The sequence below is a fragment of the Malus domestica genome, chromosome 06 (assembly GCF_042453785.1).
Source record: "Malus domestica chromosome 06, GDT2T_hap1".
Classification (NCBI taxonomy): domain Eukaryota; kingdom Viridiplantae; phylum Streptophyta; class Magnoliopsida; order Rosales; family Rosaceae; genus Malus; species Malus domestica.
In genome coordinates this window covers 32953481-32966450 of record NC_091666.1, presented here as the reverse complement: position 1 = coordinate 32966450, position 12970 = coordinate 32953481, and the positions used below count along the sequence as shown (strand labels likewise).

At 38.2% G+C, this 12970-nt stretch overlaps 4 protein-coding genes across 4 annotated transcripts; 2 read left to right on the top strand and 2 right to left on the bottom strand.

Annotated features, from left to right (window-relative positions):
• Positions 1–35: 35 nt before the first annotated feature.
• Positions 36–2698, bottom strand: LOC103437942 (plant cysteine oxidase 3). Its single transcript, XM_070824192.1, has 5 exons — positions 2428–2698; positions 1362–1513; positions 1102–1258; positions 595–795; positions 36–493 (listed from the first exon to the last, which is right to left on the bottom strand). The coding sequence occupies exons 1-5, from the start codon at positions 2543–2545 to the stop codon at positions 369–371; spliced, it is 753 nt and encodes a 250-aa protein (XP_070680293.1). The 5' UTR covers positions 2546–2698; the 3' UTR covers positions 36–368.
• Positions 2699–3036: 338 nt separating this feature from the next.
• Positions 3037–5635, top strand: LOC103437943 (protein MIS12 homolog). Its single transcript, XM_070823306.1, has 7 exons — positions 3037–3044; positions 3463–3558; positions 3680–3737; positions 4107–4226; positions 4306–4401; positions 4503–4641; positions 5377–5635. The coding sequence occupies exons 1-7, from the start codon at positions 3037–3039 to the stop codon at positions 5436–5438; spliced, it is 579 nt and encodes a 192-aa protein (XP_070679407.1). The 3' UTR covers positions 5439–5635.
• A 332-nt stretch (positions 5636–5967) lies between these two features.
• LOC103437944 (phenylalanine--tRNA ligase beta subunit, cytoplasmic) lies at positions 5968–11006 on the bottom strand. The gene is made up of 19 exons (XM_008376473.4): positions 10849–11006; positions 10681–10736; positions 10482–10588; positions 10198–10327; positions 9994–10109; positions 9445–9511; positions 9106–9147; positions 8952–8993; positions 8670–8746; positions 8332–8458; positions 8078–8245; positions 7756–7872; positions 7544–7663; positions 7222–7431; positions 6957–7064; positions 6751–6846; positions 6583–6666; positions 6358–6444; positions 5968–6225 (listed from the first exon to the last, which is right to left on the bottom strand). Exons 1-18 carry the CDS (start codon positions 10904–10906, stop codon positions 6376–6378), a joined length of 1794 nt encoding a protein of 597 aa, XP_008374695.1. The 5' UTR covers positions 10907–11006; the 3' UTR covers positions 5968–6225; positions 6358–6375.
• A 153-nt stretch (positions 11007–11159) lies between these two features.
• LOC103437945 (H/ACA ribonucleoprotein complex subunit 2-like protein) lies at positions 11160–12869 on the top strand. The gene is made up of 4 exons (XM_008376474.4): positions 11160–11440; positions 11598–11667; positions 12193–12298; positions 12507–12869. The coding sequence occupies exons 1-4, from the start codon at positions 11305–11307 to the stop codon at positions 12666–12668; spliced, it is 474 nt and encodes a 157-aa protein (XP_008374696.1). The 5' UTR covers positions 11160–11304; the 3' UTR covers positions 12669–12869.
• Positions 12870–12970: the final 101 nt, after the last annotated feature.

Below are 12970 nucleotides of genomic sequence, written 5' to 3'. Positions count from 1 at the left end.
ACGAACATAAACTCAAAGAGAGCTTCACTAATCACTAATATTAATCAAGATCCTTTGATGCATTCATAATAACTGCGGTAGCAAATTGCAATCATCACAATCACAACTTTGCCGAGTTAGTTAATGAAGAAGGCTAACACAAGCAAGCAAGGAGGGGGACTACGGGATGACTTGACTCAATAAACTTGACATCATCGTCTAACAACACGCTCTTTTCTCAATTCGCTTCTTGGTGCCTTAGGTACCTCGTTGTTAGCCTTCTGTGGCCAACCGCAATGGAATGCCTTTTCTAGGGTTTCAAAGCCAAACCAAACACAATAAGAAGCATGGGCTCATTTAGTGATCATCACTAACGATACTGGTAAGAGTTAAACCTGAATAGACGGGCCTGTGTAATTTCCCGAGCGCATATAAAGATTATGTGGTTCTGTCTCAGCAAGCCATGCATACTCCTCTTCTCTACCATCCTTTAATTTAATTCCGTTTTCTGTAGCTGCAGTTTTCAGCAGACCGCAAAACTCATCAGTTTTTCTATTCATGCGGATTAAGTTCACGAAGGAAAGAAAACGCTAAGTAGAAATCAAAGTTACTTACCTAAGGCAGTATAAGGGTAATCACGGTAGTAGGTACATTTTCTGCCTGCATCTTCTCTGTAAGGAGGAGTGAGAATGTCAAGAACAGCACAAGGAGTGACTGCCGTGAAATTATGCAGATTGCCCCCACTCCTTGGATACAAAACTGATGTCCCACATGGTGGTGTTAAAACCTTGTCAACTGCCAGCTTCGCCAATCTTACTACATTGGAGAGCAATTTCATAATCTCATTAGTTCTCCCGTATTTAAGCCCTCGAAGTATGACAATCATGAGCATCGCATACGGTTGTATATCTCTCATGAAACCTAGCTTCTTAAAATCACTACAACCGCCATTTGTAACCCTAGAAACTCAGATCATTCACCATGCTCACTGTCTACTATATTTTCGTATCAAATAAAGGACAATCAGAAACGACAGTAGAAACTCTGATCATTCGACGTGCTCAATGTATATTGATAATCATCGTTGTAAGTACGTACTGAAAATTACATGAAAAAGCAGACCTGGAAAGTAATTTGGTCCCTTTATCTCCTGGGCAGGCTCAACCCAATCATAAGATCTCACGTGCAAAGAGCCATAAAGAACTTTGCTAAAAACAGTCATCCCAGGATGGTCATGAAGCGGAATGACTGAGGAAGTAGGAAAACAGAATATACACATCTGCATAAAATCATTTGCTCAAAGTGAGAGTATAAACTTCAGAGAGCTTCAAATATAACGAAGAACCTAAATTCCTTATCGAATGGTAAGTTATAATGCTTACCGTAAAACTATCACCTTCATACATATCCAAGTACGTTATTGGTTGAGCACACCGAGAAACTTTTTTTAGTTGGTCAAGTCCAACAAAACCAAGCCCTCGATCATCATCCTGATTTTCCTCTTTAAGCCCAACATCAGTAGGAGACATCGCATCTGTGAATTCAAAAGAATATCAGAAAATTAAGACAAATACTATCATATGGTGTATCCATAACGTATAGGAACGGGGAAATTATATTTGAGACATTGAGCATCCTGGTCTTCTATTTGTTATGAAGGAACTGAAACTGTCATCACCTTTGAGTTAGGCCTCAAGATCTTTCGGGTTCATGCACGTTTTTAGCAGGAATCCAATTAGTGTGCATAAAAGACACGTATTTATTAACACAACGTATGCGACAACAGAAGACAAAGGCAAAGACATTATTGTCAATTAATTAACCAATGAGACATTCCACATTCCTTATGTAAACTAAACCAAGCTGCTTCCTGTTCCACATACACCGGTCTATGCAAATCTATATCATTGGTAGCGTCGGTCTCCAGTATCAATAAGCAACAATGCCCTATCAACCAAGTCTATATCATCAAAACAATAGCAACTTCGATGCAAATGGCGCGAAAACAAACGAAATGTGATTCTTGATCCAACCGGATTTCACCCCGATAAGCAATCCAGCAACAAAGTTAGCACTTTGGATTTAAAATCTTTCTTTTAGAGCTGAAATCGCACCTCCAAGACCAACAATGCACGCATTATATAACACAAACATGCTTTGCAGACAAATTCTCACTGCTAAATTATATATCAGATTCAATGCGGGACATTCCTCCATCAAGAGGTAAACTCGGTTAATTCTGAAAAAAGGTTACTCTGGACTGTAATTAGTGAAAAATTCTGTAAAGTCTTCCAATTCACCAAAACCCCACAAAATATATTACTCAATTCTTCAATTACACAACCAAAACAAGCAAACCCAATTTCAAAGTTCCAAACTTTTAATAAATTACGTATCGGATGAACAATTTAATTAAAAATTGAAAAAGAAGAACTTATGGGAAGGTACCGAGGACAGAACGGAGCTTATTGATAGCCGGAGAAGAAGGGGGAGGAGACCCTGACGGCGTGAATACCGTTTGGCAGAGCTCGTAGAGAGCCTGAACTTTCGAGCTCTTCCTCGCCATGCTTGTGTGGCTTCGAAACGCAGTAAAATTGGGTCCGTTTTTTTAAAAACGTCCGCATCTTTATCTGTTGCTTTCTGAAATTTTGGAAACATTCTGGTGGCCACTTACGAATTACAGAAAACTTTGGGAGCGAGAAAAGTTTGTGTTGCAGAATGTACAAAATGCAGGGCTCTTTTTGGGAAAGAGATCATTTTCGGATCCTTTCCATTTAATTCTCCTCATCAAACAATCTGAATCCTTGAAATTTAATCAAACAGCTAAAAACACGAGCCTACTTTAAACTTTATAATAACTTTAGCCGTTGAATCAAATTTCAAGGGTCCGAATTGTTTGATGAGGAAGATTAAGCGAAAGAATTCTCCCTTTCCCTCTTTTTGTTTCAGTGAGTTCAGTTCCTCTCAGGTTAAATTTGGTATTCCATTGTTGGTGTATTAAACTGTATTTCCGACACACTGAAAAAAATCTATCGTAAAAAGCAAGATAGTAGCACAATGCCAATGTGTGCAATATAATAAATAAATTAGCCAGCTCTCAGGTGCCTATTTGTGGAGAACACTAGCTTTCTTGTGTACTCAAGGATAAAGATCCACTCCAAATCTTTGTGTTTGTAATTCAAAGATCGAAACATACGAACCGTTTAAGAGAAAGAAAGAGATTTAAACCGTTCAAGTTTTAAAATTTTCGTAAAACAAACCAATTGGAGGCTGTATAATTAAAATATCGAATACTGCTTTTATTTTTCATATTTCGAAATTCAAGCCCTTCCCTTCCCGCTCTCCTCCGCCATTTCGGACATTTTGCGCGGGAAAATCCCTAGTGCGAATCTGGAAATCGAGCTTCTCTGTGGAGTAATTGCGAGTGTTTCTGTGCATAGAGCTTGCGCGTGTCAAGAATGGAAGGCAGTGAAAGCGAGGCAGCTTTCAATTCGCTGAATCTGAATCCGCAGCTGTTCATCAACGACGTCTTAACGTCGCCGATGACTTGGTCGACGACGCTTTCGATCATTTCCACCAGTAAATCTCTTTCCAATGATCATACTTATTATTTGTTGTGGTGATTAATTTTATTATTATTTTTCTTATTAGATGTGAATTTTTGTAATTTATTACAAATTTTCTGGGTTTTTTTTTTCAGACAAGCATCAACCTTTCTGAAAACTGAGGGCACTGAGAGAGCCCAAGATCTATCCAGGGTATAATTCTAATTTCTACTCTTCATCTTTTTGTGTTTTGCCCCCAATTTGCTTAATTTCAATTTATTTCATAATTCCAAGGTTTCTCCTTTCACAAATTCTATGAACTTCTTTGTTTTGTTTTGTTTGAGTAGTCGTCAACACATTTGATTATTTTAAAACAAAAGAAAATCGATTGAGGATTACAAAAGAAACTCGAACCCATGACCTTTGGGTGACAAAGTAGCAATTTTTTTGTTGCGCCAAAGCTCACCCTCCAAAATGAAATTGATTGAGGATTATAATTTTCGTATAAGAAGGTGCAATCTTTTTCGTTAATCCCCTGTGGGGTTTACTTGTTTGTTTATTTGTTCGTTTATTCCTCTGTAGGGTGTTGATATCATCCGCAAAAAGGTTCAATCAGATCTTGATAAGAAGCTGGCCGTCTGGGAGCAGTACTGCCTGGACTACGTTTTTCGAGTTCCAGAGGGGTTCGACCCGGCCAAGGATATATGTTGTTATCAGTTCATTGATTCTTTCCGTTCTGTGAACTTGTTTAATTTATTGACCAAAGAAAGTTAATTTCTAGGATGAACCACCCGTCGACGCTTCTTTATGTCAAGATGCAGTAGTTGACGCAGACCTGGATGCCGAGCTGGATTTGTTGAGGAATGAACTTACTGAGGTAAATACGATACTGAAGTTGCAAGAATATATCTTGTCTGCATGAAATTGTGAATTCCTTGACGTCCTGATTGACATATCTTCGATGGAATACGTGCGCAGGTTGGTAAGGAGAATGCTGCGCTGAATCGAGAGATCCAATCGTTAGAAGGACAGTCTGCTTCGAGAGATCGTTGTTCTGCGCTTGTCAATGCGACCTTGCAACAATATGAACTAAACTCTTACCATGAGATGTTCCAGGGTAAGTAACTAAATGCTTCCTCCAAATATGTATAAATTTACTGTTCTTTAGCACCCATTTTTAACTCATGATATTAGGAAACATGGATTTACATATTTCCCTATGCTTTTTTCCCCGTCTTGTGTCTGAAACCTTCGACGAAGTTACTATGTTTAAATGTTTGTACAATATAATGGAAGACCTGGTGCAAAACCGAGCGCAATGGTGTTCTAGGATTCATACAGCCGACTCCACTTAATGCCAGCATTAGTAATCTGTCCTGGAAATTTGAACTTTCTAGCTGCTAGGTTGCTGATAGACCTGGCATTTTTCACCCGACCCGTTAAAATTAGTATTTGGATGGGTGATAAACGGGTCGGGTGATTAAACCGTTAATCACCCGTTAAATAACGAGTCATTGTGGGTGAACCCGCGAAACCCGTTAACCACCCATTAAGACCCGTTTGTTGAGGACTTTTGTGTAATTTCAACAGAAAACCCTCAGGGCTCAGGTTCCTCACGTCTCCAAAAGTCCTCAACAAACGAGTCTTAACGGGTGGTTAACGGGTTTCGCGGGTTCACCCAAAATGACTCGTTATTTAACGGGTTGACCCGTTAACCACACGACCCGTTTATCACCCACCCGAATACTAATTTTAATGAGTCGGGTGAAAAATGTCAAGTCTACTTGTAAGTTGGACTTCGTTTTAGGGCGTTGGAGTTCCAATTTTGGTAACACGATACTCTGTTTTGCAGGCTTCTCGAATGCTAAGTTGGAAGATCTTCAAGCGTTTATAGCCCATATGAAAAACATGTGAGCTTCTCTGGTACGAAGTTGGAAGATCTTGAAGAATTTTTAGTCAATGTGAAAAACTTGTGAACTTTTATGTGTGATTTCGTCAGTCTCGGAAGATCTTGACGGATTCGAATTTTACGCAAAAACTGTGAACTATAACTCACGATTTTTTTTCGAGTTCGGGTGAATCTACAAAACCACCGAAAAGCCGTTTTTGAAGGTAGGATGCATCCCCAAAACTTTCTTATTCCCGTTTATGTCTGCAGCCATCCGATCCGGTATGATAAACAAAATTCCGGAATCGGCGAACTACAAGTGAATCGTAATTAGTCATATGATACTCTCCGTTTTGTCGAGCCCTGCTTTGGTCTCTGGTTTGCAGACTAAATAAAAGAGGACGAAAAAGTACGTGTAAAATAAATGAGTAAACTTCCAACTCTCTTTTAACATTCAATCTACTACCGCACTCTGTAGAGTCACCCGAAAAATTTGATGGTAAACCGAAACAAAACACGATGATGCAAAACCGGTAGCCATCCGTACCCAAAAAATGAATAAGAGATCTCTACTCAACGTTACGGTTTGGCAACAAATAGTAGCTTGTATGAAAATATGAATGCATCTTACAATCGGTGTTTTTAGATAAACACCATACGCGACTTGAGTTTAATAAAAGTGGAAATCCAGAGAAGAAAACTGACATTCGTATTCCCCCTTGTGGTTTACTGAATTTGTATTAATCCTTCGTGCAGAAGAATGACTATGTCTTTTAGAGTAGTCAGCTGCAACTAGGTACCACACAAATGTACCTGCAATTTTACCGAGAATAAAAGTTACGAAAATGAGCACGGCAAAGCAGATGTGCATGCAAGAGAAGAAGAGAGGAAGATCTTAAAATAAAAAGGTATAAACCTATGCGAAGAATGAAAGACGAATCTTACATTTGTTGTTATAGAGACCTACAACAAGCTCTCAACGTTAAGTTCTACATAGGAGCACGGATCAGGAATGTCAAAGTTGGTTAGCACCTGAAAAGACCCAAAAATACACAATTAAGGTAGTAGAAATCGACTATCGATCATGATTAACTCAAAGCAGGAATGTGAAAGTTTATAGTGCAGTATCTAATCTGTAGCCTTGTCAAAAAACTTAGTTCCGATATGTACCTCAGGGTGTAAAATGCCAAAAATTCCAATGCGCTTCCCTTTATAGATGATGCTGGCTTGTCTCCCCGGAAGAAACTCGGGATCCTTCAGGACATGTCAAAATTGCACGTAAATCATCCGTACCAATCTAAAGAGCTAGCAAAAGACAAAATTAAAAGATATACTCACATCTGAAGTCTCAATGAAGTATCCTGTATTGTCACCAAGAGGAACAAAAGAAGCCCCAACCGCTTCCATAATTCTGTCCACCAGGCCATGTATCAACTGCAGATCAGAAAGCAAAGGTAAGCAATATGTAATTATTACTCGTAAATGTCACTAGGTTCTAACACAGGACAAACCAACAGTATGCACCAGGATGTTCGGTATTGTACCTCTAACCCAGACGTAGCACCGCAGTACAGAGCTGCTAGTTGGCAACGATTTCTTGCACCAACATCTGTCTTCTCATCCAATAGTACTATATCACCCACTTCGAAAATCTATAACAAAATAAAAAACAGATGAAAAGTTACAATGCAATGCGAGTTATATCCATCCTTGCTATAATTCCTTCAATAACTTATCAGAAAAGAAAAAAAAAAGTGCAACCCCAGAAGAGAAAATATATTGTAGAAGATAACTTTGTAACACATAAACCTTTATGGGCTTCGGATGATCTTTGTTGTTATTAACAGTTTTCAAAATGCCAGGCATCAGACTCGTTCTGACAAGCTCACAATCAGATGAGCGGGGATTACCAATGACCACAGCCTTTGATTTGTCATCTTTACATCTTAACATGGGGAAGTTTTCTTTCCACGAGCCCAATATGAATGTCAAGACCTCTGTAAACCCATTCATTGCAATCTAACACAAGTTTGAAGCAACACAAAAGAAATTAGAATAAGCCACACTTCCATTAAGTATAAGGTACAACTTAAAACTGTTATGTATCAACTGACAAATCTTTATTACAAACCTCTGATCTGATGAGTTCAGTGAACTCATTCAAGGCTAGTGGCTTCAAAGAAACAGGCTCGCTCGTTGGAATATGCTTTCTCATTGGAATATTATTGTATCCATAAGCAATTGCAACATCCTAAACACAAAAGAGTATACTTTGTCAAGAAAAAAGGGGAAAAGAGTTTTGGTTTATTAAGCCAGTGAGATTGCCACCATGACTAATTATACCTCCACAACATCACAAGGGTGAAGAATGTCACTTCTGGTTGGAGGTACAGATACAGTAATATTGTCAGATTTAGATTGCTCAGCATGCAATTGCATCCTCTTCAACAGACCAGTAACCTACACAATAATAAAGAATGATGAGAAAAGCAAAAGGATGCAGTATATCAACTAAATCTGCTATAGTTCATGAAAAGGGATGTTATGCAATCGATAACAGCATTATTCCTGCAACATATGATTACGCAAATAAAAACATTATTGGATGCAGTAAGCAATATTAAAGAATGAAAATGGAATAAGTAACATGCAGTTATTGATATACCTCTTTCGCTTCTAAAGATACTCCAGCATAACTATTGACATACGATAGAGAAACATCCATGTTGTAGATGGATAAATCAGGATAAACATGTGAGCTTCCATCAGAATATAACACTTCAACTGGTTCAATCTCAAATTTCTTTTCACAATATGCTGAAAATGCCGTTACCTAAAGGAAAAAGGTTATGCCATCGTCCACTGACACGTGAACCAAAAACTAGGAAATAAAAGCATTATAAAATTTCAGGTTCTTACTATTGTGTTCAGAACAATCTTGGCTTTTGTCAAATCAGTGGCTGTACATTCTACGAAAACACTCTTTGTCTTTAATGTGATTGCTGAATGTGCACCATTAATAATGGGCGGTAAAGACAAAACAGTTCTGCCAAAATAAACGGAATATCACTTATCAAGATTTAAAGAAATACAAAGCCATATATATATATAGTTATCAACACTATGTTACACAAGCAGTAATTGAAAAAATCCCAACAAAGTTAAGCTCTTTACAACTCTAGGAAAAGGGGAGGAGGTAGTTAAAAGATGATGAGAAATGTCAAAATAATTTATGTATGCGAAAGAAATTATCATACCTCTTGTGATCATATAAAACAGGAAACACAGGCGAGTTCTCTATTATGTGCAAGAACTTCTTCAGCTTCAAATCCGACTGCAAGAATACGATGGTAAAAACATGGATCACGATATTACTAGGTCATAGTAAAAAGGAAATTATGGAAAAGATTTGTGCAAATTAGCTATTATGGAAATGGTTTCTAAAATTCTATTTGCTGTTTGGTTTGGACAAACTATAACCCATCCCCAAAAAGGGGAAAAGGAAGATAAAATTAAGAACCAACCAGTTAGGAACTCACTTTATAAAATTCCATAAGCTCATCTGCTCTGAAGTTCTTCACCTAATGTAAAAATCAAAACAACATGATATTAGTGCTAACAAACTATTTAAAGAATTAGAGTTATTACTAAATTTACAACTAATTGACAATGTTATAAAATTTAAAGAATTACCTGTTTCAAAGGCACAAAATTTATGCTTGAAGGCGGCAAAGCCTGAACATGGAAAGAGAATTGTAAGCCACAAGTAGTATTGGATTGTGTATGTGAAAAAGTACAATTAATTAACAATCAAAGAAGGGCATGAAAATACTTTCATTGAAATGCATTCTGTACCAAGAAATCTTCGCTTAAGACAGAAATTTCTACTTTTAATTCCAAGAACCATAAGTTTCAATAAAGAATCTAAACCATTACCATAATTTTGCAATAAAATCCAAAACCAAATGAACCTTCATAAAAGAAATCCAGAATATAATAATGTAGCAAAGTGAACAAGTTTCAAAAGCTCACTTCATATGTGAAAGGGGCTTGTAATGTGTCCAAGTCATGAGTCCCAATGGCAACTAGGGTTCTTCGCCTGTAAAATAGACAAGAGGTGTAAACACTAGAGCTGAATAACCGCGGACGATCTTTGCACAAATGACCAGCATTAGCTCTTATCGTAAGTTGATGCATTCAGTCTGATTTGTCTTGCTATTCTTACGCTTCAAGCAACAACAACACAAAGCCTTTTCCCACTAAGTGGGGTCGAAATACTCTGATTCGTTTATACTCTTATCTTAATCTAGTTTAAACTTAGTCATCTGTTTCTATGATAAACTTGAAGTGATTTATATCCTAAGCCGCTCCAATACAGCATAGCAAGACGAGAAAAGAAACAGGGATTCATCAAAGGGTCTTTAAGATCAGATGGATTGGCCTAGTCCAAGAGATAGGCGTGGAACATAATACAAATGAGATTGGCGCAAATGAGAACATGCCAAACTAAATAAAAAAATCAAATCTATGAGTCATAAAAGATTACCGACAGAATCAAATCTATGAGTCAGAAAATATTACCGGCAGATATTTTGATGGAGCTTGTCTTGGAGATCGATGAAGCTGTTATAACTCGCTTCATCAAATGTTACACCTCTTAAAACAGCACAGACAACAAAGGGGCGAATGGAAGAAGTCTGCAAGTGGATAGACACCTTTGTAAGCTCAACAATATCACCATCAACTAAAACCACCTACAATATTCCTTTCGCGTAATATAACTACCTCTGATTTCACATGCATTTGAATCATCGACTCCTTACTAATGTTTGCCAACTTATATGTTGGAATGTCCTCCTGCCCATTGAAAACACGCAGCGATTGAGCAATCCCTTCGAGGCAAAGCAAATCGTATCTACATAAAAATCAAACAACAACATTGTATTAAAACCCATATGGAGTATGATAACACAAAAGACATCGATCCACAAAACCGATCCGATCAAGTGAATTCTCATTTCAAATACGTAATTCAACACAGAAATCGAAATCGAAAAATAACAATGTACCTATTCGCCGGAACTTCGATTTTGTAAATAACTTCTTCGTCTTCGTCGCCTTTGCCGCCTTCATCATCCAAATGTTTCTCCTTCCGAATAATTGCTTTCTCAGTTGTCTACAAACACACAATAATCACGATAAATCAGATAAATTAAGCAAAAATTAAATTAAATTAAACAAAGATTAGAGACTGTAAAAACTGCTTACGACGTCGTCGAGCTCGATGCCGAAGTCGAAGCATAACTCCTCGAACTCCTCCTGAGCTGTCAGATTCAAATTCAACACCGCAGAGAGAAAGTGTGAATTTCGGAATTCACAGGTAAATGCATCGATTAAATGAAGAGAGAGAGAGAGAGAGAGAGAGAGAGAGCTCACTGTATGTTTTTCCTAGAGCTGCATACAGACGATCGCGGCCGACGCTGACGGTAGGCATGGCGGACGTTTGAGGACTCTGAGTCTCCCTCCGATGATAGCTCTCAAGCAGAGACTGCCAGCACAAGAGAGATACGCAAAACCCTAAGCTTTGGACTTTTCCGATGGTATGCTTGTTTTTATTTTTCTTTGGGCCTACTGGATTATTTATATTGGGCCAAAAGTTGGGCCTTATGGGTGCCTCTATTGGGTTACGGCCCAAATTATGTCCATTGTTCGAGACCATCCCGAGGCCCGTAATTCCTTAAACCCTCGCAACAAAATGAATAAAACCCTAATCTCCAAAGTCGTTTCTGCGACTGCGAGACTCGGAAGAGAGTGAAAAATCCCAGTCTCCAGAAAGCTTAGAGAGAAAAAGAGAGAGGAGAGAGAGAGGGAGGGAGAGAGATAGAGAGGGAGATGGGAAGCGATAGCGAAGTAGAGAAGTCAGCGCAGAAGGAGAGGGAGAAGAAGAAGCTGCAGGCTCTCGCTCCGGTAGCCAAACCGCTCGCCGGAAAGAAGCTCTGCAAACGAACCCTCAAGCTCGTCCGTAAAGGTATACACGCATACATACATACAGATATACGTATAATAAATGCATGTATAAATGTGTATAAATGTGTGTGTGTCTATATATATATATATATATATATATGTCAATAGATGTTTTGCATATGGGTGAAAGTTTGATGATATTGTTGTTTCTGCTGTAGCTGCTGAGCACAAATGCTTGAAGAGGGGAGTGAAAGAAGTGGTGAAAAGCATAAGGCGTGGTCAAAAGGGGTCAGTTTTTATTTTTTATTTTTTATCGATGAAATGCTTTTACATTGCTCATTTGTATTGGGAAATCGATTTTATTGTCGAAAAACTGTATTGAATTGGAAAGGACGCACCTTTGTTAGTAGATTCGAGGTTTTCGTTTGCATTTCGAGTTGGAATGGTGTGCAGAAAATGGTTTGGTAAGACATTGCGGTCGACTTACCCAATATTAATGTAATTTAGAAGGCTACATTATGAGTATCTAGCGAAATGTTTTGGAGTAGACTCCTATTGGGAGAGTAGGAACTTAATCTGGCAGTCTTTGTACTGTAAATATCGTGCAATCAGTATATGTATCTGATGCAGAAATTCGGCTTCATCCGCTAGCTTTAGTTGTTCTATGCATTTCTTGGATCAGAGATGGTTGCTCAAATGCGGTCATTAGTTTATTAGTTCCTAGAGGTATAAGCGGCTCAGCATATGGACTGCGCTCAAGTTACTCTTATGAATGTTTTAATGATGTTTTGTATACCGTGTGCTGGAGTGCAGGTTTTGTGTTATAGCTGGGAACATTTCGCCTATTGATGTGATCACTCATGTTCCAATCTTATGTGAAGAGGCTGAAATTCCATATGTTTACGTGCCTTCAAAAGAAGTAAGTTTACTCAGCACTATCTTTCTTCACCATATCGTTCAACATGTCTTTTCTGTTCGTTATAGTTTTGGAAATTTACTTTATCAATTCATTGCACATTATACATTATATCATTCAATATCTGAGCATTCATAAACGTTATCACCTATCGGGTTCATTGATAAAAACGCTCTAATGCTAATGCTAGTATTGTGAATCTCGTCTTCAGGATCTTGCAAATGCCGGTGCCACCAAGAGGCCAACCTGCTGTGTCCTGGTGACAACCAAGCCTAACAAGGGGGCACTCTCCCAAGAGGATGAAGATAAAATAAAGGAAAATTACGACGAAGTTGTAGGAGAGGTCAAAGAACTTCACGCCAACCTTTTCTGAAGGCTGGGAAAACACTTGCCCTTGTACCGACTATCTTATTTGAGGTTTTTTATTTTTTGTGGCCTCTGAATGCTGCCGTTGTACTTCGTTTTAGAAAATTTTAGAATCTGCTTGTTTTGTGTAACTACTGAAGTTGAACGTTAAGCGGAGTTGGATTGGATATGAGATCATAATTTAGCCGGCGATACGGGTTCTGAGTTATTCTGTTCTTATATGTTCTGCATTTGTTATATATATTTGACCTGCCCCTGATAAATTAAACTCCTTTTTGGAGCTTACACTTGGATGAATTAACTCAACTT

Bases quoted from the DNA above. Each gene is read 5' to 3' on its own strand.
- LOC103437942 (XM_070824192.1), bottom strand. From the start codon at position 2,545: ATGGCGAGGAAGAGCTCGAAAGTTCAGGCTCTCTACGAGCTCTGCCAA. The intron at 796-1,101 runs GTCTGCTTTTTC...TCTCCAATGTAG, and splicing joins GGGACCAAATTACTTTCCAG to TAAGATTGGCGAAGCTGGCA. The intron at 494-594 runs GTAAGTAACTTT...TGAAAACTGCAG, and splicing joins TTACCCTTATACTGCCTTAG to CTACAGAAAACGGAATTAAA.
- LOC103437943 (XM_070823306.1), top strand. The intron at 3,738-4,106 runs GTATAATTCTAA...ATTCCTCTGTAG, and splicing joins GAGCCCAAGATCTATCCAGG to GGTGTTGATATCATCCGCAA. The intron at 4,642-5,376 runs GTAAGTAACTAA...TCTGTTTTGCAG, and splicing joins TTACCATGAGATGTTCCAGG to GCTTCTCGAATGCTAAGTTG.
- LOC103437944 (XM_008376473.4), bottom strand. From the start codon at position 10,906: ATGCCTACCGTCAGCGTCGGCCGCGATCGTCTGTATGCAGCTCTAGGA. The intron at 10,328-10,481 runs GTACATTGTTAT...ATTTTTATGTAG, and splicing joins ATCGAAGTTCCGGCGAATAG to ATACGATTTGCTTTGCCTCG. The intron at 6,847-6,956 runs GTACAATACCGA...TCTGATCTGCAG, and splicing joins GTGCTACGTCTGGGTTAGAG to TTGATACATGGCCTGGTGGA.
- LOC103437945 (XM_008376474.4), top strand. From the start codon at position 11,305: ATGGGAAGCGATAGCGAAGTAGAGAAGTCAGCGCAGAAGGAGAGGGAG. The intron at 11,668-12,192 runs GTCAGTTTTTAT...GCTGGAGTGCAG, and splicing joins ATAAGGCGTGGTCAAAAGGG to GTTTTGTGTTATAGCTGGGA. The intron at 12,299-12,506 runs GTAAGTTTACTC...TCTCGTCTTCAG, and splicing joins TTTACGTGCCTTCAAAAGAA to GATCTTGCAAATGCCGGTGC.